At 42.3% G+C, this 25,478-nt stretch overlaps 1 protein-coding gene across 5 annotated transcripts in view; it reads left to right on the forward strand.

The window, feature by feature from the left end:
* LOC129193059 (neuronal PAS domain-containing protein 3) overlaps window positions 1-25,478 on the forward strand; it is a 179,858-nt gene that overhangs the window by 41,351 nt on the left and 113,029 nt on the right. For 3 of the 5 annotated variants that reach the window (XM_054797664.1, XM_054797665.1, XM_054797666.1), the window contains exon 2: window positions 19,377-19,475. In XM_054797664.1, the coding sequence (XP_054653639.1) occupies window positions 19,377-19,475 (99 nt within the window). Of the gene's footprint in view, window positions 1-16,836; window positions 17,060-19,002; window positions 19,064-19,376; window positions 19,476-25,478 lie in introns of those variants that run through there. The other 2 variants (XM_054797668.1, XM_054797669.1) reach the window with 2 other exon arrangements.

Raw genomic sequence — 25,478 nt, forward strand, 5'->3', positions numbered from 1 at the left:
GGGGTGGCGCGGGGCATGGGTTTTCTATGGAAAAAACTGCCTATTTAAAATAAAAACAACCTTTTTTAACCAAATATCTGTGAATTTGCTGGGTAATGAGTGCTGAATCGTGAATGCATTCACAATAAATTCCACGTAGTTATTTTCAGAACTATTAAATAAACATGTCCGGTCTTTCCAATACATTACTATTTGTGGGCGCCTGCCACACATAAACGTGGCGCTCCCTATTGGCCCTCCCTCATAAATACATTCAAATAACTGATGCAAGTGCACTTGTTAACACACCTCATTTGCACCTGGTCTGCCAGAGAATAAGAAAATGTAGCAGGAAGAACCAGTGCTGCCAACGTAGTCAAATTCTTTTTATATTTAGCGAGTAATCAAACCCCTAGAGATATTCTTTTTCAATACATGCCTTGCGACAAATCTAGTGAAGAGACCTTTGGAGACTAAAATGGAGAGGCTCTCAAAAGGGTGAGATGTGTCGTGGGATTGAAGTGGTTGAATTGGCAAAAGTATGTTCAAGTTCAAGAACGCGGCAGTTTGTCTTCTGTTTGGTGGATTTATTAAGCTGTGGTAGTGTCGGAGAAAGTTATGTATTATTATGTTATTATTATGTTATTATGTTTCACTTTTGCATCTTATAGTACGTCTTTCTTGCTAGGACTTGATGTTACAATCTAATCAGCTCAGTTGAAATTAGGGGGTGTTCTCCAGATGAGGATGGATTAGAGTTTCAGAGGTGATTGGCTGATGCCACCAGCGTGACACATCATCACATGTGTACCTCGGGCTCATAGGATGTTTCGGCCTTTTCTCCCAAGGCAACCTCCCCCGAGGCTGGCCCACCGCAGGCTGGGGCCCCAAACTATCTCCTTTCACTTCAACCACAGCCAATGACTGCTTCTTCCTGCGATGTTGGTGAATTCCGTTATGGTCTTTTGTTGTGCCTTGCTTCTGATGCCGACCTCCTTTAGGAGCCTTATGACGGATCTGGCTATGAAGCCTCTGCAGCCCACCTACACTGGGCGAACCTTTACGTTCCAGCCCTGGTCCTCTGCGTCCGCTGCCAGTTTGGCATGTCTCAGTTTTATCCTTTCATTAGCTTCTTCAATTGCCTCATTCCAAGGGACTGTCAGCTCAACGATGAAGACCTGCCAGCAGGATTTAGACCAGAGGACCAGGTCTGGGCGCAGGTTAGTCACTGTGATTTCAGGATGGAAGATGAGCTTTTGACCAAGACCACCCCCGGTTTCCCAATCACTGCATCCAGTAGGCTTGATTCTGTAGGAGTTGGTTTGGTCTGCTGCTTCTCTCCCTCTGGAATGAATGCTGTTCGTTGCAATGTCGTATGCGGTTTTGGGGGCAAGGCGTTGGTGGTTACCCTCTCCACTTGATTGTGATGCCAGGTGTATGTACCTTGAAGAGATAGATGTGCTTGAGTGTTGCTGGTGCAGCACACTGGGGACAAGCTAAATTCTCTCCAAACCAGAGATGTAGGTTGGTTGGACAAGGTAGGACGTCCTATGTGGCTCTGATGATAAGACTGATGCTGGTGGACTCCATGCTCCACAGCTCACTCCAGGAGATTTCCCTTTTCTCCACGCCTTCCCCATTTCATCCTACATCCTTGCTTGACTTGAGACACTGCAGTGGCACATCTGGCTGCTTCAACCTGGCTGCACACCTCCTACACCACCAGATGCCAGCGTTTGATCTGAGTGGCCTTTCGCCATGTAGGTGTTGCTACTCCCAAGCTAAGACCCCTCTGCCTTGTTGGACTTGCCCCACTATGTCCCCATGTTTAAGGGCGGTCTTTGCCTGTTCTACAGTTGTATTTGGTGTCAATTTCCTCCCCGTTGCTAGAGTGAGAGCAACACCTCTTACGGATGGGTCCCATGATTCAGTGAATGCCATTTCGAGCCTGGCTTTAGTACATTTCTATTCTGTTACCAGACTTCAAATTGGCAATGAGAGGGTTCCCTTGCCAAAGAGGCCGATGCTGCTAAGACATTTGGGAAGTCCTAGCCACTTCCTCACGTGCGCTTTTACCAATCGCTCCAGTCTGTGAGCATGGGATAAGGTGACCTCATACAATTTGCATCTTGTAGCACATAACTTTGGTGCGTTCAGGGACCGCCCAACAACGTACAAAAACTTAATGCTTGAGGAACAACATTATCAATGAAACATGTAAAAATTGTGGGTTTTCTAACAGAAACTCTGACATGAAAGCACGTATTGCTCTTCTCAAAGAGCGGCGGGTGCTGCTGTGGGCACCTCTCCCGTTTCAAATCAGGTGGTTCCATCTGGTCTGTGACATAAAAAAACAACACAAAAGCAAGAAGAAAAGTTTATATGTATTTCTAAACTTATTTGTTGTGCTTTTCAGTTATTTTTTTTACTCACTTTTTGTCTCCCACAACATTATTCCTCTAGCCTACAGCGTCCATTACAATGACATGCAAATGAGTCATGGCCAATTATGCAAATTAGATGACGACATCATTACGTTATGTTGAAAATGGCCCCTGGGCCACACTTTGGACAACGCTGATGTAGATGTTTTATGTTGTAGTTGAATCCTCAACATGTAGATGGTGAACATCTTCAACCTTCTTAACACACACGCACGCACACACACACACTTAGATTCGGGACAGCCAAGTATGGAGAAAGCTTCTTGCTGGCAGCACTTGAATTGATTTACTGATTTTGTGTGTTTGTGTGTGTGTGTGTGTGTGTGTGTGTGCGTGTGTTTGTTTACAGTGTGTATGACAAATGAGGCTCATGTCTAACAGCTTTAAGAAATAAACACAAAATCACATTTTCAGAGCAAATGTATTCAAAGTTTGTGCATTGCCATGTAAACCTTTCTAATATATTATCGTCCATTGTGTTGTCAAGGTTCATGTCCATGCGTGGCGTTTTAGGCGTGAAGTTGTTTCACTGCATATAAAGGTTTTTCTTCATAAGCTTCAGTAAGACGTCATGTTGTCTTCGTATGAATGTGTTGTTGACGAGATGGTTGCTGTTGCAACATGTTGTGATTAGCGAGGTTGTTAATGAGGCGGCTCACAGTCATTTTGTTTAAATGTAGGAAAGATCTAGAAGAGAACAGCTGAGCGTGACCTCTCATGTCAGCTGATCGCTGTCTAGCTAATTTGCGCGACACAACACGTGTACGCCTCCTCCTCCGCCTCCTCGCCGGGCGCCTTTATCCCACTTCCTGTTTCTTAACATCGCCCCGCAATCCTTCAGACTGCTACAACAGGAAATGAAAGGAGGCCTGAGCGCCAACACTTTTTGATTTGTGTCAGACGCTATCGCTAATGAAAATCACACCACACACTTGTTGGCCACACAACGGTACACTACACTACACTATAATATACTACACTACATAACACTACATTACATCACTCTACACAGCACACCACATACTATACTTGTGTGACATGCAGTGATGTTCATGGCTGGTGAGGCACTGACTCCTTTGGAGTTCCATCCATCCATCTTCTATGCCCCTTATCCTCACTAGGGTCGCGGTCCTTTGGAGTTGTTTTATGTTAATACAGGTTCAGTGTGTGCAGTGAGACATAAAAAAGACGTCTTGTGAGTATTCTACTCCCGTGGTAAGCTACCCATACGTCCCTAAAAAGAAACATCTCGGAATACAATTTGAGTTTAATTATGAATGGATACATTCTTTCGCCTTCACTGCCAATGGCGCTGGCTTCCCGTGTGCGTCATATGTGGCGAGGAATTAGCAAACAACAGAAAACGTAACCTTGAAAGTCATTTTCAAAACGAGCTCACAGCTTTTTCTGAAAAGTACCCAACTTCAGATGGGTGTAACAGCGATTTCCGAACTACTATGGAAGGTTGAGAAGCGCTTACATACTTTCAAGAAGTGTATGAACTCTCAAAACACAAGTAGAGCTGCTAATGTTGCGTGGCTGCACATGAGATCGCAAGGAGGAGGAAGCCTTTCACAGATGGAGAATACATGAAAGAGTCGTTCATAATATTACAGTGTCTATTTTCCGAATTAAAAAAATTAAGTGGAAATTATTCATAAAATGAAAGAAATGCCTCTCTCTGAAAAGACAGTCAAGGACAAGACTAAGAGAATGGCAACAAACATCACCAGGAGGCAAATTGATGACATTAATTCAATGTAAGCATGTTGAATTGCCTGTGATGAGTCAAGTGATGTAAACACTCTCTGATGGGCTTTTTTATGTTAAAGTTGGATACATTTTGTTTGAAAAGGCCTACGTAGTTCAGTGTTTAAATAATTTCAAAGTAGGCCGACACGTGTATGCTACACTTACAGTATGTTCTTTGAATTCTGTTGTGACAGGTCCAATTTGAAAAAGATTAAAACTTGTAAAAGTTTATAAGCATTGTAATGTTTTTCGGCTCCAGATTACTGTTCTTTACTGGAAGAGGAGGCAAAGTGACTCTTTTGATGGCGAAGGTTGCCGACCCCTGCACTATACCATACAGTGGAACTTCGGTTTTCGTGATTAATCTGTTCCTGAAGGTTAATCTAAAACCGAATCGTACAAAACTATGTTTCCCATAGGAGACAATATAAATCCAATGAATACTTTCCAGACACGCAAAAATAGTAACAGAAAACTTTTAGTTATTTTTACTTTATAGAACAGTTATAGTTTTACATGCAGAAAACAATGCAAAATGCATATAAATGGTGAATTAAAGGGATGCATTAACATTTACCATCACTTTGACTGAAAACTCTTGTTGAAAAAGACGCCAATGAGGTAGCGGTGGTGAGGATAGAGCCACACAGACAACACCTTTGTATTTGCTATTTGCTGAGTTATTTCTTGAATTCAATAGTGTTCCTTACATCCTTTATGAAAGTGCTGGCACTTGCATCGTACTTCGGAGCCATACTTAATAAAAAAAGTACTTGTGGTGTAACAGTGTTAGTTGGCAGAGAACTACAGTCAACTGCTGATGACGTCATAGAGGGGTGGTGGAGCAGTGGGGCAGTGGGTGGGAGTTGATAGCATGCTTACAGTCATGTTGTGCAATAAAGACGTGATACGAACACAGTTGGACATAGTATTAATGACACCACAAGACTGAGTCACCAACGTGTGGGATTCTTCGTTTGAGTGCTCGAGTCCGTGGAATGACACGCGGGTCTAGTTTGTGGAACTTTCTCATTTCAGTTTGCCAAATGAAGGAGCCTTACAGGAGATATGTGTTACAAGTATCGTCTGATTTGGTGTTGGGTGTGTGATCCAAGATGGCTGAATAAACAAGCAATGCCGGGAGTCGTCCGTCCATATCTTGATCAATGCTAGATTCAACGCGTCAAAGGGTGAATATTAGTGATGTCCGATATTGGATTTTTTGCCGATAACCGATATGCTGACATTGTCCAACTCTCAATTTCTGATTCCGAAAAGGGAAAAAAAACATCCAGATGTTGGCCGATATCACATTCGTATGCCAATATTGGGCCCATAATTATCGGTGGCAGATATTATCGGACATCCCTAGTAAATATGGTACGATGACTGAGACAGCGTACACAAATTGTGGCAAGAATTTATGTTGAAAATGAATCATTCGAAAACTTGGGCTTTTGAAAATCGAAGTCATCAAGTCATCAATCAGCTGACATTAACTTCGCCTTCTGATTTGCTTTTATGCTTCTGCGGCAAAGTAAGTGAACAGATGTCTCCAGCAACACATGCATATGCAACTTTCATCTTTATTATTCCGATCACGGACACCTGTAAACTAACTCAGCGGTAAGATGCCGGTATCTATATCGATATCAAAAGTTATCTGTTCGCTTGTAGCGGCTAGTTATGTAGAAAAAACATCAATTGCTTGATGGCTGCGCTTTGCGTCCTGAACTCCATTATAGAAATGTGTTTTAAACACTTTTGTGTGTGGAACTATGATTAATTAATCATGATTAATTGGAAAATGTTCCGCTGCACTACAGTACAGTACACTACTCTAAAGCACACCACGCCATGCCACAGTACGCTACGCCGCACCACTCCACACCAAACCACACCACACAACACCACACAACACCACACACTGTACTAATTCCTCTTGTTTTGTGTGTTGGAGATCGTCACCATCACCTTTTGTTGCTGTTAGTCATCATTTTCATCTTCTGGTCTCGCCTTCTTCTCGTCTTCCACTCGTCACCTGATGTCTTTTTCTTGATCTCTTTCCTCCTTGCTCTCTTGTAGCAAAGACTTAACCCTCCCCCACCTGTCTTCCTTCCCTGTTTGGTCTTCAGACACTATTTAACCAGCTGCATTCACGCAAGGTCACCAGCAATTTGTCTATGTGTGTGTGTGTGCGTGTGTTTATATAGCTGCATGTATGTGTGTGTGTTCTCCGCCTCGCCTCATCCAGGCACTCAGCCAAGAAGAATGTCTTGATCCTGCACTCAGGACTCGTGTGTGTGTGTGTGTGTGTGTGTGTGCGTGCATGTGTGTGTGTACACAGAGAAGAAGAAGAAACACGCTCTAATGGCCAACTACAGAAAGTGTTCTTGTGACATTTGTGTTTAAAAAAACATAAAATGCATGAATTCACCTAACAAGCAATATAATAAATATCATTAAAGTGATTCCCAAAAATGACGTCCAACACAAGAATGAATGTTACTGCACGGTGCCACCGTGTACTGTGTTTACGCTGTAGGGGGCGCTGAAAAAAGAAATAAAACAAACATGTTGGCCCTGCAGAAGAATAAGCACATAACCTTAATAATCATGCTAATAAATGTATAATTAGCCACACTGTTGTAGTATGAATATATAAATATGTATATATAATATATATATGAGTGACTCTGTAATGACCACATACACACACACACAAGATTAATGTTGTCACGCCAGAGAGAAATTAATTTACAAATGGTTTAATTCTGCCATCGTCTTACACACCCTCCCAAAACCACACGAGTATTCCAACTTTCTTTCATTCTGGATATATATATATATATATTTTTTTTTTGCTTTAATGCACTTTAAAAAAAATAAAGTCAGCATTAATTTCCAAAACTGCAGCTTATCAATGTTTCTCTCTTTGCAAAGCAGCCCATAAATATTCATGTGGATTGGCCACGCTTCCTCGACGCCCGCCCGCCCGCCCGCCTGCGTGTGTGTGCGTGTGTGTGTATGCGTGTGTGTGTTAGTCATTAGTATCTCGTGTGATTGTGTATGCAGCTGAGCTACTGTTTACAATTTGTTCACGTTTTAATGTCAATGTATTTTTGTGTGTGAGTTGGTATATTCTTTTTTTTCGGACGAGTTTACAATGAATAAAAAAGTGCATTAGCCTTAGCATTAGCATGAGTTACTGTTATACGGTTGAACTGAAGGTTTTGTTGATGTCTTTTTAGAACTTTGACTGTGTCTCAATTGATGCACTTGTATACTTACACTTGGTCTTCTGAGTGCATAAGTGTGCTCACACCGGGAAGTATGGTGAAATGCAGTACACTGTCAGCACTCGGATGTTGACACTCAAAAGTGTGCAGCACCTTGATTATGCTTGACTATGCCGTCTCCTCTGATGCCGTCCCGATAACGATAGCTCTGCGTCAGGGCTGAGTGCATGATGTGCAATTCCCGAAACATTCAGGGCGCCGCCCTTTGGAGGAATAACTCAGTGAGCAACCACAACTCTCATTGACATATTAACTTGTTAGCTTCATTTGACACAAGCTAACAATGGCAATTAAAGAGAGACGGGAGGGTTGCTGGAGCTGGAAGTAATCCGTGTGTCACAACAGTCACTTTTATTGCAAATGTTGATGTGAAATCGGAAAAGAAGGTGTTTGCGAAGGTTGTCTGACTCATATATGCACACAGGACATAAAGTAAAAAAGGCTGACCAATCATAGCCTTTACGGTCTGCATCACACCGCCGCAAAGCGAGGTTACATTTTTTTGGAGGTGCTCAAGCTAAGTAGGCGGGTTTGGAGGGGAGGAGCGAGCCAGCCTTGAGGCAGAAGAATAAACCAGGCTTTTCCACAATAGTCAATAGTCGCCACTTTGGCGACACAGCGGAAGGGGAGGGACTGCCAAACAAAAAGTGACAGTGTAGATGGCAACTATTGAGAGTGGTAAGTGTCCATCACTGCACACTCAGCATTTTGAATGTTCTGAGTGCAACATCCGGGTTCTGACAGAGTACTGTAATTTTAACATAGTTCTCGATGTGAACACAAGTGCACCAATTGAGACACACCCACCTATTTACTGAAGTGTACTGATGGAAGTGTTCCATTTGAGACACAGCCTTTGAGCTGACGCAGGCTTAGCTTAGCATGCTAGCAGGGTTCGAATGAAATATAAGTATTACTATTCTCACTAACTCAAATTGGAGTTGAGGTTGTTCCTAGCAGCTGTTTTTCCTTGCGTACTTTTGAGAGGCGTCGCACTGCAAACGACCTTGACAGCGGGACTTTCTTTGTGACTGTTTTAGTGCTTTATGTGTAATGAAACGTCCACGTCGACTAAAGGCGTGATTAGCATATATATTGTATTGACACAGTCCGCCTCTATCTTCATTGCACTCTTTCATTCCTCCTCCTTCTCTTTCAAGTTGGCCTCTTCCTCATTTTTATCTGCACCGCGTGCGGCCGCCGCGTTGCCGCCATTATTTACAACCGGCGAGAAGAAGGAATTACCAGGAAAACACGGCTTCAGCTCATTTTCTTTCCACTTTCACGCCTCGTTGGACCGCGGCAACGTTAGCGCTAGCAACAGGACAGAGGTCAAAGGTGGCACGCTGCCGGCTGGGATGCGCAGTTTTTGATGATGTCATATGCTGTCTTCACCATTTGTTGTTGCTTTCATTCAAACTAATATATGATGTCACTCCAGACTGGCCTTGCCCTATCAAGAGCTCAGGCTGCTCTGATTGGTCATCTTGTAACAATAGAAATATTTAAATTTGTTCTCCTGGTTGGACGCAAGAGGAACAGTACGTGTCTGTCCTCCTGCCAGCCCTTCTCTTTTTCCCATGCACACACACAGATATAGCCTGCGTCTCCACAGCGACCGGATGCCTTTCTCATTGACTATCTGTCACCATGGAAGTGAAAGGAGGCGAGGGGACGATTAGGGTGCGGGAGATGAGGACACAGGGGGAGGAGAGGTGATGAAGGGGTGACGAGAGAAGCCTGATGGGAGGAAAGTGTGGTTGGACACGTGCACACGCCCCACGTCACGCTGGAAATCTTCAATGATAAATTAACATAAACAATAAACAACATTAACAATAAACATAATGCAGTGTTTCCCACAGGACTGCGATCTACCTGTGGTGTTGGGCTGCGAGGCGGGGAGGGCTAGATGACGACTTTTCATACTTGGGAATGATGCAAAACTTTGGCCAGTGGATACTTTCAAAAGCTTGTGACGTTTGCGATTTGTGTCATAAATGTGCAACATTATCTCATGTTTTTATACCGTCTTTAACAGCAGAACATGAACTTATTGGCGTAGGGTGGTCGGTTTCATTTTGCGTAGCTGTAGACGCCCGGGCGTGCGCCTTATAACACGCACGGGTGATTTAAAAAAAAACATTGATGATGTTTGCTAGGCTTCATGTAAATGTGCACTGATTTTAAAGATGATGTACACGTCCTTGTACATCTAACACATCGATATGAAGATGAACAGCCAAGTTAATTGTGGTATGTGTGTTAAGAAGCAGTTGCGATGTCATCCAGTGTACGGAGTTGTAACGACAAGCTACACTGACAATGTGTTTATGAGCGAGGGCAAACAGGTAGCGTGACATTTAATAATCACCAAAGGTCGTCACAAATCTATCTGTGCCAGTCCCAATTTATTTGTGACAGGCCGCCACAAATAAATGTATCGGAAGCACTGACATAAAAAAAACAAGTTAATACACAAAACAAATTAACACACAAAAAAAATTAATTCCTATGCTATTTTATTTTATTTTCGCAACAATAGTTAAATTGATTTAAATCATTTTCGGTTTGTGTGCTCCCCCCCCCCCCCTGTTGTGCCTCAGTGCTCCTCCCCCTCCCCCTCTGCCTCCCCTGAACCCCCGCCTCGCCCCCACCCCCTCAGAGCGCCACAAATCAGATATGACAGGAAATATTGTCCTTGTAATGGAGACTCAGGGCACTCTGCCTCAATGTGTGTAGCTAAATAGGCCTCACACACACGCATGCACACACGCACACACACACACACGCACACACACTGTGACGGTCATTTTAGCTTGTTGCTTGCGCACAAAGCTTTTATATGCTTACCTCCTAATTGAACGCCACTTGATTAATAAAGTGCGTCATGCCGTCATGCAGTGTTTGTATCAACTGCACGACCTGTGTGTGTGTGTGCGGCGATCAATGTGACACACCGGAAAGAGGTGTTGCTGCTTTATTTATTACGCGTCAGTGGATCGGGTGTGTTTGTGTGAGACTGCGACAAAGCAGATTGACCTCCAGTTTTTATTTTTTGAAACTCATTTGCATCTTGACGACTTCCTGTGTCCCCAAACTTGATGCCAGCATTCATTCCTCTGTCTCGTCAACAAGTCGTCTGTGCTGACTGTGTGAGGAAGTGGGCAGGATCTGATCTTGGTCCAATCGGAGCAGACGACAAAGGCTTCTGATTGGCCGAGGTGTGAAGGGCACGGCGACCGCGTGCGCTGACGCCTTGCTGAATTATTAACGAGCGGCGTGACTCCATCCATCATGTTTAGTGCGCTCGCTGTCAGAACAGCGAGAGCGTGTCGTCACGTCAAACAAATACCTCATATGTGAACTGTCTTTGTATTGTGATGAGTGTATGTATTAATATTGTTATTCTTATAATAATTATTAGTACAATAATAATAATAATTATAATAATAATAATAATTATTATTATTATTAGTAGTAGTATAATAATATTATAATAATTATTATAATATTATAATATACTAGTATTATTATTATACTAATAATAATAGTCATTATTATTATTATTATTATATATTACACACTATTATTTAATCAAATGTCAATGATTTATAATGTCAAAAAAACAACTTATTCACTTTTTTGCACCCGACTGCAGTGGTTGGGTAGCTAAAGGGTCAGCACTAGACACAGTGCAGTGTGTTGATTGGTGGACCCTCCCCCATTAAAAGCTGCCCACTAGTGTGAGTGAGGAGTAAATGTTGTGTGTGTGAGTGAGTAGACTTCAATAAGTATACTGTGTAGACTTACACTGTGTACTTACTTCCTGAGTGTGTGGATTTTGACAGGGTAGTACTGTCCCAAATCCATCAGTTATTCCACACTTACTGGATATGATTATATTTACCTCCTCCTTTTTCTTCTACTCCTTCTTCTCCTTCTCCTTCACCACCTCCCCCTCTACTACGTAGCCAAGATGGCGACTATTGAGGGTGGGAAATTTCCACACTTACCATTTTGAGTGTTTTGAGTGCAACATTCGGGTACTGACAGTGTACTGTATTTTCACTTCTCATTGTGAATGCACTTATGCACTCAAAACACTAAGGGTAAGTACACAAGTGCACCAACTGAGACAGCCTTGGTCGTCCTCTTGGTATTTTCATACCGCAAGTGTGAAAGAGCTGCGATCGTCGGCCTGTCAGTCAGCGGCAGTGCAGGTGCATGCGTGGTTTTGTGTGTGTGTGTGTGTGTGTGTAGGGGGAGGATCTGTGGGCACAGTGATGTGTGACGAGAGCTCACACACAGCATGAACATATGAAAGTATGAGACTGGAAGCAGAAGTTGGACCAACACCGAAGCAGACTAACTAAACCGGATTTCATAGTTTGGATTTTTTGACGTGAAGTTGTATGACATGCCCATCGGCAGTGTAGTACATCAACAATGACTTTTCCCCAACTTCGTCCTCAGAGCCGAGTTCTGGTCAGTTTTTGGTGTTGAAGAAAGTAGTTCTGGCTAGCTGGTCACAAACGTAAAGCGTTTTGCTTCTCACAACAATAGGCGTTCAAAACTGTAATACGTTGGCATCACAAAACTGCTTTCCACGAAAGTCAGACCTCACCATGCTCCTGTTTTTCCCTCCCTTCGTATCACTGCGAGCTGCCGCCTGTCAACACAAAGCAAAGCACCTTGCACACTGACAACTATAACCAACATTTCTCAGTCATTTTCCGTTCGTTTCCGTTTCATTCCTGCTCATTCTGTAGGACTAACCTTTTGTCCAGACATCAGAGGCGTTTGATTTATTTTATCTGGTAGCTGACATGAACCCTCACGATGCTCTTCAAGCGTGTGGCAGGATGCCTCCAACATCAAACGCACCTCGAGCACTTTAAACGCCGGGATGCCGCCGATGCCATTTAAGGCAAAGCCCCACTGAATGAGAGACAAGACAACACATTTTCAGCACTACTTGACTGACTCCATTGTTAATCAGTCATTGTTTCAGCCTTTTTATGACTCCACTGTGCTCTTTGTGTCATGTGACTTCATTATGACATCATCTGACTGCAATGAGACCAACTATTGGTCCATTTTGTGTCTGCAATTGTGGTCTTCCTGCATTGTCATTGTAGTGAAATGAAGTGTGTGTGTGTGTGTGTGTGTGAGAGACAGCGACTACACTACTTTTGTGCACAGGTTTATTGCGTGTGTGTGTGTGTGATAGATAGAGTAGGTAGAGTGCTTCTACCTGTAAATGTCAGTCAGCAGACAGCTAAGAAATCAGCAGTAAATCAGAATGCTTGGCTGTCTTAGCGCACCATTAATAAACATGTCACCTGTGTGTCTGCGTGCGTGTGTGCGAGTGTGTGTTTGTGTGAAAGAGACCTCTCCCCCTGCACACCTTATTTACGCCAAGTGGTGTGTGTGTGTGCGTGTGTGTTCATGTGTTCATGTGTGTGACGAATGTGGAAGTGTCAGCGGTCAGTCAAGAAAAATCATCCCACAAAGAGCTGCTGTGGATTTACAGACCAGATGACAGGAAGTGATGCAGTTTACAAAATAAAAGCACCTTGCCTTGCTCCTATAGAGAAGCAGAACAAATAGCAGGTCACTGACTTTTTGCTTCATGCAGGTCGCTATTTTTCACATGAACGTTTGTGGAATGTGCGAGTGTTAAAAGTTGAGAGAGGAAGTGAGAGGGATTGTTGGCCTTCATCACATTTAGCGGTGCGACCACGCCGCCCCCTAATGGACCTTCATCCGTTTAGAATGACACAGGCCATTACAGTCTCTGTGCACACTCTCATTTATTCTGGCTTTTTACTAGAAAGTGTGTCTGACGTGTTTACACTGAAGAACATGCTGCTGCATGGTCTAGCACACGTTACATTGCTGTCCAATGTCCTTACTAAACTCAACACCTAGACGAAGACAACTATTTGTGTCTCCGAGGGACACATTAGTTTTGACTTACTTTGTAATTGTGTGTGTGCGTGTGTGTGCCCGCCTGTGTGTTATATATTGTACACTTTCAGCAATGCTCATCATGTCTTCTTCACTGTCTGCAATTTAACTCCACCAGCACGCATGATCCCGCCTCCCATGATGGCCATTTTAGTCTGGTGGACTGTATGTGTGCGTGCGTGTGTCTGTCTTGTGGTATGTGCCGTGGTATGTGCACGGTCTAGTGCAGGGGTCGGGAAGCTTTTTGGCTAAGAGAGCCATGAAAGCCACATATTTTTAAATGTATTCCCGTGAGAGCCATATCATATTTTTTAACACTGAATACAACTAAATATGTACATGTTTAAGCAAGACTAACAATTTTAGAATATAATAAGTCTCTGAATTGATTATATTTACTAACAGTGTTATACTGAAGCTATCCAATAAATAAAATACTTGTTACAATTAATGCAACCTCTGGTGCTGCACGGTTTGGCACCGCACTGCGTATCGTTCTTTCTTTTCGCCATCTTCTTCATCAAAAGGGGTTGCTTTTCAGAATTAACAAATTAAAGGAGGGACGTTTACTTCTTGACATCTCAGTGGCGCAGGTAGGCTACCACATTATCCAACAATAATCAAGTTTTGGTGTCCGTCCCGGAAAATAGCGGAAGGACAGCTGGCATTGGCTCTGGCCACCTGCATTGTGGCAGAAAATGGATTAAAATGCATAAGAAAGTTTTATATTTTGAACTTTATTTTTAACACTGTGATTTCTGTAATGTTTTACTTTAAAATGCCAGCGAAAAAAAGAATTGAAATAAATCAATTTTATCGTGTTAAGACATGTCTGCCAGCCAGACGCAGTCATCAAAAGAGCCACGTCCGGCTCCCGAGCCATGGGTTCCCTACCCCTGGTCTAGTGCTTGTGCTGTGTGGGTGTTGGTACAATTTCCAAAGCATGGACAAGGCATCAACAAGTTGGATGAAGGGGGAGGAGGAACGTGTGTGGAAAGGGAAGAAGGAGATAGAATATGAGATAAAAGATTAACTTCAATGATTAGGGGTGTAATGCTACACTGTTATCAGGGCTCGGTTTTCATGTGCATTTTGGGTACAGTAAGAGAACAAAATACAAAGCATAAAACTACTTAGCTTTTGTGTAGACAGCTTTAATGAATTTTTAAAGCTAAAACTAAAAATTGCTGGCAGGTAATTATCCAATAAATATAATTCTCATTTAAAAAAATAATTAAATACATCTAATCACATTAAAATAAATATTAAGAATGACATTTGTTTTTATTTTGAAACAAATCTGTTATAATTAACTTTTTTACCTCGAGGGCAGAGACCCACCGGTGAACTCACCCCCATCACTACCCTGTTTGGTTTTATTCACTTCATATGAGCAACATGGGGGCACCGGTATCCCACCAGTGGAGGGTGCCCATCTGACACACATATCCTGACCTAATGAGCAAGTAAGCGCTGAGGACAAATCCTTGTGGCACCGCCAAGACAATGCTACGCCAGGTTGACATCCTGTACAGTGGTGTGAAAAAGTGTTTGCCCCCTTCCTGAATTTTTTTTTTTGCATGTTTGCCACACTTTGACACACTGGTGGTGTTGAAACATCATACAGAAGAGAGATGGCGGACCTCATAGCTTGGTGTCATGATAACAATCTCCTTCTCAGCACAGATAAGACTAAAGAGATGATCATCGACCCAAGAACAAGGGAAAAGGAGCCGCATAGACCCCTGTTTATTGATGAGACTGAGGTGGAGAGGGTGAAAACCTTCAAGTTCCTTGGCACACACATCAGCGAGGACCTCACCTGGTCTCACAACACCCAACAAATTATCAAGAAGTCCCAAAGGAGACTGTACTTCCTGAGAAGACTGAGGAAATTTGGCATGTCTACCAAAATCCTCAGTTGCTTCTACAGATGCACTATCGAACGTGTCCTTACCGCCTCCATCACTGTTTGGTACGGTAACTGTACAACACGTGATAGGAAGGCACTCCAGCGGGTGGTCAAGACCTCACAGAACATTGTTGGGGCAGCCCTCCCCTCACTGCAAGACATTTATAAATCTAGAGTCCTACGAAGAACACACAACCTCATCAAGGACAGCACACATCCACAACACTCATTATTCACACTCCTACCGTCAGGCAGACGCTACAGGAGTTTGAAGTCCACGACCACAAGGCTGGCAAACAGCTTTTACCCACAGGCCATCAGGCTTCTCAACAAAGCACTCACACAACGCACACACTAATAGCACTTTATTTATTTATTTGTATTAATGTCTCTTCTGTTTGTTGTTGCTTAATTTATTGGTATTAATGTTTCTTATGTTCTTATTCATTTTCTTGTGTTTTTCTTTCTTTCTTTTTTGGGAGAATGAACAAAATAAGAATTCCATTGCATAGTATAACTGCCTGTTTTACTATGCATATGACAATAAAACTCTTGAATCTTCAATGTTTCAGATCATCAAACAAATTTAAATATTAGTCAATGACAACACAACTGAACAGAAAATGCAGAAGGTGTGTGTCTCATTACATCTAGCATAAAATATCACAAACGCTTGATTGTAGTTGTTGCTGGTAAGGGTGCTCCAACCAGTCATTAGGTTTTCACTTTTTCACACGATACCATGTAGGTTTGGATTTTTTAAGTTTCATTTAAAAACTGCATTTTGTTTTCAGTTGTGTTGTCATTGACTAATATTTCAATTTCTTTGATAATCTGAAACATTTAAATGTGACAAACATGCAAAAAAAAATAAAATCAGGAAGGGGGCAAACACTTTCTGACACCACTGTATTTTAAAGGCGAAGTGTCTCAGTCTCCTTCGCACCATCGCTAGTAGGGATGGGAATCCAAAACGGTTTCATGTTGAAAGCCGCTTATTCGTGTTTCAATTCCTTGGAATCACTTGCCAATCTAACAAATTATTCCCTTATTCCAGTGGGCATGATTGACATCACTACGCACGCAAACAAAACTTACGGAAATGCAAAAAAAACTTCAGGAAACAAAAACAAAATTGATAGTTTGTTGAGAAGAATTTTTGGATTGGAACAAAGTTATGGCTTGCTGTGTGTGCAAATGTTTCTGCATATTTGTAGTACTACCTGCATTTGATGAAATGGCCACTTTGCAAGTATTGCAAGTTGCCCTGTTGTCATGCTTTCTTGTGAAATGTAACCAAACCTGCTGGCTGCAGTGATGAATAATGTTACAAGGTTAGAAAGATAAATCCGCCGACAGATGGCTTCTCTTTTCTTTCCAGCAGCACACGGTGGACAACTACTCAGCACCGAAGAAATTGGTGTGTCCATTCTTTTCCGTCTAAGTTACATCTTTTTCACGCTCCGTGGGATAGTTTTGTTTGTGTATTTCCGGTTTTGTGCTCTTATGTTGCCGTTTGTTTCCGGTTATTATGTGTTGCCTTCAGTTTTTGGCTTGACACCAGTGTTGGGCTATAGGGCACAGCTGTAGCACATTTGTAATTAGATGGCTTCTTGGACTAAGCGTGGGCAGTAGGTCGACGCCGGTTCATTGTCTATGCTACATTCTTTGCATGGTGTTATGTTTGCAGTGTTAATCACGTGAGTCTTATCCCAGAGTACTTTATTGCCTGTTTGACCTCTCAGTGGTTTTGTTATTCCATTTTGCACGCACGGACACCTTTTGTTCTTTTTTCCTGGCTGAACCCTTGAAAGACTTCTTACCCGCACTTTGAGCCCTGCTTCTGCATCATGGGGTCATGCAGCATGCACCTAAGTGTGACAATCTTCTAAGCAGCCTGTGATCTGTCGTTTATCCAGTGCTTTTGTCGAACAATTACAGATAGCGTAATCTGACATTAACACACATTATTTAGCATGCTAGCTTAGCGCTATTCAAAGTGCTCATGACACCAAGACACGTTAATCTTTGTTATTTCCGCTGTGAAAAATAACATTGACACATTAGATGTGCATTCGAATGTTTAAATATTTATATTTTTTTGCACGTTTTGTCACTTCTTGTGGGACTGGTGAAGGAGGAGCAAGTAACGTTTACCCCAGAAGTTCCTATCTGGAAGTTATCATTCACTCCAATGCGTTAATGCCTTAATTGTTATGGTCCAGTTCTGGATTCATTTCTATTGTTTGTTATATATTTTTATATTATATTGTGTTGAAAGCTTTTGCTGGAAAACTCGAGAAGACGGAGTAAGCTTGTTCACATTTCCAAAAGACCTATTACCTGCGTCAGATGCCTTGGTATTTCGGTATGGTATTTCGATGGACAATTGTTTTGATATTGCCCTGCAAATGGAAATAAAAGGTAAAAAACCCACAAGACGTTCGACCGTGGAAAAGTGTGCCAAAGTGGCAGTAAGTCAATCCAAATTTTTTCTACTAATATTCTGTAGAGTAGCCAGCCTACTGCTGGGCTAATGAAGTGTTGATTCGTAACTGGCTTGGCTACAACCCACTAGGTGGCTGATGTGGTATCTGTTGTAGCATGCCACAATAAATCCAAAGGGTCGTCTTTGATTGCAGCATCACTGCAAATCTTAGGACAATAATATGGGTTTTCATGGCAAATTGCTATCAGCTCTGTGCAGTGTGCGTAGTACTGTCAGTGGCTATCACTGCCAGCAAAACATACAGTATTATACTCATCACAATACAATATCAGTGAATGGTATTATTGTTATTGTTGTGAATGTCACTTTCTTAGCGTGCGGTCATGGCTGTGTTTGTTTGAACTGGTAAAAGTGTTCTCGATGTGAACTACGATTGAAACACGGATCGCTGTCACTCGTCTTTTTAGCCTACCTTGCTGTCAATCTGTCAAATTCAGTAAACAAATCCATATATTTTTTTACTTGATCTATTCTACGACTCTTAGATTAATACTATGAGGTTTCATGCCAGGGCTAAATAATCAATGATCTGCTGCTCACTGGTGTTGTATTTTGAAGTGTGTAGAGCTGTCACTGACAGACAAAAAAACATGCTTGTGGCCAATTTTTTGTGTGTGTTGTATCATAGTCATCACACCACAATCTCAGTAAATGTTGTTACAGTATTGTTGTGAATATGTCACTTTCTTGGCTTTGCTGTGAGTTCATGGCTGTGTTTGATTGAATCTGTTTCCTGGAATGTGTTCTGGTTGTGACATCACAACCAAGATGACAGTGGCTCATAAAACTCTGAGTTGGGCGTGTCAAAATCACAACTTCATATCACTTTTATCACTTATTTTATAGTTGTTTGTTTATGTATGACAGCAGTATGACAAAAATGTTTTAGTAAGTGAGTACTTTCATTTTGATATTGTTTTTTTTCAAACGTTTTTGGTGTCATGAGCACTTTAAAGACCGCTTTGAAGGTATAACTAAGATGGAAAAGTTAAGAATAACCATACCAAGTTCACCGGTGTTGAGTAGTTCGATGTTGACTGACTTAAGTTTTTTCACTCATTTCCTGAGGGCGGAAGTTGTCAACCCAGCATTCGAGACTTACCAATAAAAAGGCTTCCAACATCGTTCGGAGGAGGCCCCGCCCAAATGAGTCAAGTTGAAACGCAAACAAACCTTCAGGACACCCAAATAAAATGTACAGTTTCATGAGAAAATGTTTTACAATTTATAAACAACAGTATTTTGGCCGAAATAATTTTTTTTTTTTTTTTGCTTTCAAATCCATTTTTTGTTTGATTGGATAAAATGTATAACTAACCCTAAAAGCCTAACCACCGCCTGGTCCAGAATGTTCTTTTAGCTGTGATCGCACACACACACCCGCACACACGTGCACACACACACACACATACTGTACACCCACCCACACGCACAAACACAGAGTGTGTGGTGTGCTGCTTGCTGTGGGTCTTCATGTCCTCACGTTTTTTGTTCTGTGTGTTCCACAGTGACCCCTACTGGGAGCGGCCGGCCAATGCGGGCAGCTGTGCCGCCACTCGGCCCAAGACGCTTCACCTGGCCGGCCAGCAGCATACCTCGTCGCCATGGTAATGTTGTAGCAGCACCTAGCTTCTGTTTTCTTTGGGACGCAAGAACATTATTTTAGCCTTGCAGGAGGACCCGCTACAGCTAATGTGAGTGTGGATTGTCTTATTTGAACACACTGTGGAAGCTTCAAGCTCACGGTTTGCACATCACATGATCAGACAGTCCTCTGACACCTGATTTGTTCCCATATTTTAACTTTTGATGCCTCAGAAACCTGAATGTATTTACCTGCATGAAGACCGCTGTGTGTGTGTGTGTGTGTGTGTGTGTGTGTGTGTGTGTGTATAAACAAATTGTGTGTTTCCTCTTCAGTTCATCACCTTCTCCTTTTCGTCGTCTTCCTCCCTGCAGAGGTCTTTGTGACAGAGAAGAAGGGATTTTGAATATCACAATGTGTGTATGTGTGTGTGTTATTGTATCAGACAATAGAGGGAGGATTTGTGTAGAATCAGGCAGTTGAAAGAAGAAGAAGACACTTATTAGCTCATTACAGGACAAGCTTAGCATCTTCTGCACCACACACACACGCACACACACACGCACACACACACAGGTAGTTCTTTTGTTTGATGGCAGAAGCATGTTGCACGCATATGTGGGGTTTTTTGGTCACATGAGGCAAATGTTGGCTGACTTCCTGTCTTTGATGGCACACCTTCTAACCTACTTCCTCCCCCATGTCTCCTACTTTGCTCCCCCTTCCTCTCCCTCTCAGCATCAGCATCCTCTTTTTGTTTGTATTTTCTATATTTCATATTTGGCCCTGTTCTTTGTCTAGCAGGGAACATGTTAATAATGGATTGAATAGACTTAGAGGTGTGTGTGTGTGTAGGGGTGTGTGTGTGTGTGTGTGTGTGTGTGTGTGTGTGTGTGTGTGTGTGTGTGTGTGTGTGTGTGTGTGTGTGTATGTGCGTGTGTGCATGCGTGCGTGTGTGTGTGTACATATGAAGCAGAATACGTTTGAAGCGTTGACGTGTTGCTTGTCGTCCAGAAGCAGTGAAGTATTGATCTCAGTGCTTGTTTGTCTGATTGCCTCTGAACTCACCATTCGTAATGTTTGATGAAATGGTTTGACTTCATCTTCATCGTTTTGCAGGTGAAGCTCCTTCAAAGAGCTTCAGCCTTTTTAAGTTGGCCTACATTACCCACAATTCTCCAGAGGAGCCTTTCACTCTTGATGAGAATGTTTTTTTAGCCTCCTTTTCAGCATCAATGTAGTTACTTCATGCAACTGTTTTTCCCAGGAAATATGGGAAATTTAAATCGTCAAACTGTGTCCAGTGTACAGCCAATGTTTTAAGTCACATTTTAGTATTTTTAAGTGTCATGCAAGTGTGACAAGAAGGGAAGCAGTGTTAGTAGTATAAAAGAGGTCACATATGGTGATGCTGGAGTCTTACTGGTTTTACAGGCAGTTTAAGCTCTTTAACTATTTTGATAAAAAAAAAAGACATATTGTCTTTTTTTAAAATTCCAAACAGTGTTACCCACAGGACTGTAATCTATTTGTGGCAGTTGTCGTGTGCGTGTAATGATGAAGTTGTCGAATTTCCATATGACACATTTGCAGAAAGTGAGCAACAAAACTTAAAAAGCAAATTAGTTACGAAAGTTACGAAATACAAATAAACTACCTTCTGTGTATTCTTACTGTTTTTCATGAATGTCACAAACAAGACAGAGCCGCCCATGAATGCTGTTAGATGGGGGGGCATGGCCTACAGCAGCACTTGCGGCTCGTTGGGAAGAGCGATACGTGCTTTCATGTCAGACTCTCCAAAAGTCTCTTCATTAGATTTGTCGCGAGTTGAAAAAGTATTTAACACTCGAACTCCCAAGGCAGTCATTTTGACTGTTTTCAAAATTTGCAATGTCATAACTTGGTTAAAAAAAAACCTATGTACCCATAGGACCCTGACTTTTCCTAAATGTGTGTATATTTTATTCTAACATTGTTTTATCATTAAAATTTCAAAACACAAAAGAGATCTGAGTATTACTACCTCGAATGACCATAGCAGTCAAATTGACTGCCTGCTTTTTACATGGGGTGTCATATTTCACTATTTGCTACATTTTTCCCGCCCTTCCTCCTGCTCTATTGGCTGTTTGTTTTTTATGCTCTGTGATGCTAAAACCTAGCTGTAGCGTCACTCTAAACCCAAGAGAGACAAAAATGCCAAGTAGAAAGAAGGTGACAGCTATGGAGGCTTTAGCCTTGCTTCACAGAAAATGGTTGCAGTTTGAGTTTGCATGTGTAACTGCAGAGAAGTTATGTTGTGTCAATTCAATCAAACACTCAATCACTGTAGTTTTCATTTAGTGTCCTGATGTGTTTTTTACCTATTCCACCAATTTATTTTTAGATCTTTTTAATGATAATCCAAATTATATACAAAGAGTCAAAATGACTGCTATGGTCATTCTAGTAGTTGCAGAATTCTGGTAGACCGAGTGTTAAAGGAGTCTGATTACTTGTGAAATATAGCGATAAAGTCACTAAAGTTAGCAACACTGATCCCTCCTGCTATGTGTTCTTATTCTCTATTGGACCAGGTGCCTAAATACCTATTTTGGTATTTGAGTTATCGTTTTTTGGTTTAAAAATGTAAATATCCTCTGATTTCAGCCTCTCAAATGTGAACATTTCATTTCCTTGATCAGCCATGAAAATAGACCTATTATTTGTTTTTTAGACAAAACAAGATATTCACATACATCAGCTTCGACTTTGGAAACAGTGATCAACATTTTTGCGTTTTTTCTGCATGTTGCGGACCAAACCACTAACTGTTTGTGTTTGGTTCATATTTTATTTGGTCGATCTCGAGCCTAAGCAATTACACTATTAACAGAAACAACAAGCTTCATCGGGCCGTGATCTTCAGCTCTCACTGGATCTGTTCGGAGCCAAGTGTGAAGCAGCTGGGATGAGAATCAGCACCTCCAAGTCCGAGTCCAGAGTGAAGTGTCCTCTCCTGGTCGGGATGAGATCCTGCTCCAAATGGAGGAGTTTAGGTACCTCGGGGTATTGTTCATGAGTGAGGGAAGGATGGAACGTGAGATCGAGTCTGCAGTGATGCATCAGTCCGTTGTGGTGAAGAGGGAGCTGAGCCGAAAGGCAAAGCTCTCAATTTACCGGTCGATCTGCTTTCCTACCCTCACCTATTGTCATGAGCTTTGGGTAGTCACGGAAAGGACAAGATCACGGGTTCAAGCGGCTGAAATGAGTTTTCTCCTTAGGGTGGCTGGGCTTTCCCTCAGAGATAAGATTAGAAGCACTGTCATCCAGGAGAAACTCTGAGTAGAACCGCTGCTCCTTCGCATTGAGATGAGCCAGATGAGGTGGCTCGGGCATATGGTGAGGATGCCTCCTGGACGCCTCCCTGGGGAGGTGTTCAGCGCATGTCCGACCAGTAGGAGGCCTCGGGGAAGACCCAAAACATGTTAGAGGGATTATCTCTCACAGCTGTTCCGGGAACACCTTGGTGTCCTCCCGGTGGAACTGGAAGAGGTGGCCGGGGACCGGGAAGTCTGGACTTCCCAACTGAGACTGCTGATCCCATGACCCGGACCCGGATAAGTGGAAGAAAATGGATGGATGGATGGATTGTGTTGTCACTGACTAATATTTAAATTTGTTTGATGACCTGAAACTGGCCTGGGAACGTCTTGGGAACCGCCGAGAGGAGCTGGACGAAGTACCCGGGGAGAGGGCAGTCTGGGCTTCCCTGCTTAGGTTGCTGCCCCCGTGAACCGACCACGGATAAGTGGTACAACATTGATGGATGGACAAGCTTCAGATTAATTGACTAAGAAAATAATCGTTAGTTGCAGCCCTTTTTTAGACACAACCCATGTACAGTACAGGGGTCTTGTGCTTTTAAAAGGTTAAACTTCAGTTGAGATGACAGCACATTGACAGGTTGTCAAGTGCATGCCAAAGCAATAGGTGGCGCTTTAACTGGAAGAGCCTTTCAGTGTTCGAAGAAAGTCATTTCCTGAAAAGACACAAATACTTCAGATGTGTACTCACACCTTAGTGTAGTTTAGTTCAAGAAGTTTGCTGTCGACGGCGAAGGCGGCTTCATGAGAGGCAAACATTGTGTCAATTAGTGCAGGTTGATTTCAAAGAAGAAGAAGAAGAGTGTTCATGTTGTGATAGCAGAAAGCCTCCAGCCGGCCTCTCATGTGACGCTCATTGATTGATTTACTTTACTGCTGTTTGCAGGGAGGAAGATGAAAGCTAAATCAACCTCAGCAGGTGTGTGTGGGCGCAAAAACAACACAACCATTAGCGTTAGCTCCTGCAGCTAGCTCACCTGAGGACTTTAAACGTCTTTGATTTCTCTTTGATTTGCACGCAGTTTACTTTTACTTTTTAATTGGAACTAGCGTGTGCTCGCCTCGTGCACAGCAGTGTTTCCTTTGAGGGTTGTTTTCTTGGCGTTAAATGAAACAGGAAGTCCGCATGTCACGTGATGAAGACAAAGTGTTTGCAATTGAGAGCACCACTCACTACGTTTAGGGCTGGGAATCTAAGGGTATCTCACAATACGATACGATTTGCAATGTTTTGCTCATGATAATGATAAGATTTCAAAACAAAAACAAGCAAAAAAAACTTTCATAGTTTATATTTTGCTACATTATTTAAGTAGCGGCTGAGTGGTTAGCATATTGGCCACACAGTCAGGAGATCAGAAGATCTGTGTTCAAATCTCCGTTGGGCATATGTGGAGTTTGCATATTCTCCCCATGTGTGCATGGGTTTTCTCAAGGTACTCCAGTTTCTTCCCACATTCTAAAAACATGCATGTTAGGTTAATTGGCGAATCTAAAAATACCATTCACTATAGGTCCATAGGTATGAATGTGAGTGTGAATGGTTGTTTGTCTATATGTGCCCTGCGATTGGCTGGCAACCAGTCCAGGGTGTACCCCGCCTCTCGCCCAAAGTCAGCTGGGATAGGCTCCAGCATACCCACGACCCTAGTGACGATAAGTGGCATAGAAAATCGATGGAAGGATGGAATTTAAGTAGAGACCATACAGCAATGGTGCAAAAACAATGATCCTATTTTAGTACAACATACCTGTGAGCAGTAAAGAGGCTCGAGATTGTCTTTTTACCGATATAGCGATATTGTCCAGCATGTTAATACCGTCAACGATATTGGCAGCAGCTCTTCTTTTAAACTAAATTCGTCTGACACTTTGTGTAATGAACACATGATGCTTCTTTTTACGGTGATGCCAGTGGATGCATTTCACAAAAAATGTGTCAAATGAGACAAATACTGCAATATTCAATGTAACTTATAGAAAAATTGCCCTGTTTGTTTTAAACATTTAGTTTCAACAAAATAGTCTTCAAAAAGGCATGCTTCCCCTTCGCATCTCAAGCACTTTCATTACAAATTGAAGCTTTTTTTCTCAGAACCTCATTTTTTTAGATGCCGACTGACAGGATGTAAGGTGCAGCGTTTTTATTGTGAAGGTGGGAAGTGTGCTGTTTTGTCTCTGTGCTCTTGACCAAAGTTGACAGCTGTGTGGTATGATGATGAGATGAAGCTGCATGACTCCATTTTGGGTTCTTTTGCAGCTGTGATTTAAAATAAAAAGCAGAGACTTGAGGCGAGAAACACTACTGAACTAAAAAAATAACTCATGTTAAATCACAAAGATGGTGTGTATGTTGATATTGCTGCGGCATCACGTCTTTGACAAACATAATGTCTTTAATGAAGGCAAAAGTAATCTTAAATGTTCCACTGTATATGGATAAAGCATGGCTTCTAGGACTCCTCAAGCATCTGACAGGTACCAGCAGGCCAAGCGGCACGTGGCATCAGCAGTGGTTGAGGCAAAAACTCAGTTGTGAGATGGACTTCGGTGAGGTCATGAAACAGGATTTCTGGTCGACCTGGAAGAAGTTCTGGCAAACCATTCCACACCTCAGAAAGGAGAAGCAGTGCCCGGTCCACACTGTTTAGTGAGGG

The sequence above is a fragment of the Dunckerocampus dactyliophorus genome, chromosome 13 (genome assembly GCF_027744805.1).
Source record: "Dunckerocampus dactyliophorus isolate RoL2022-P2 chromosome 13, RoL_Ddac_1.1, whole genome shotgun sequence".
Classification (NCBI taxonomy): Eukaryota; Metazoa; Chordata; class Actinopteri; order Syngnathiformes; family Syngnathidae; genus Dunckerocampus; species Dunckerocampus dactyliophorus.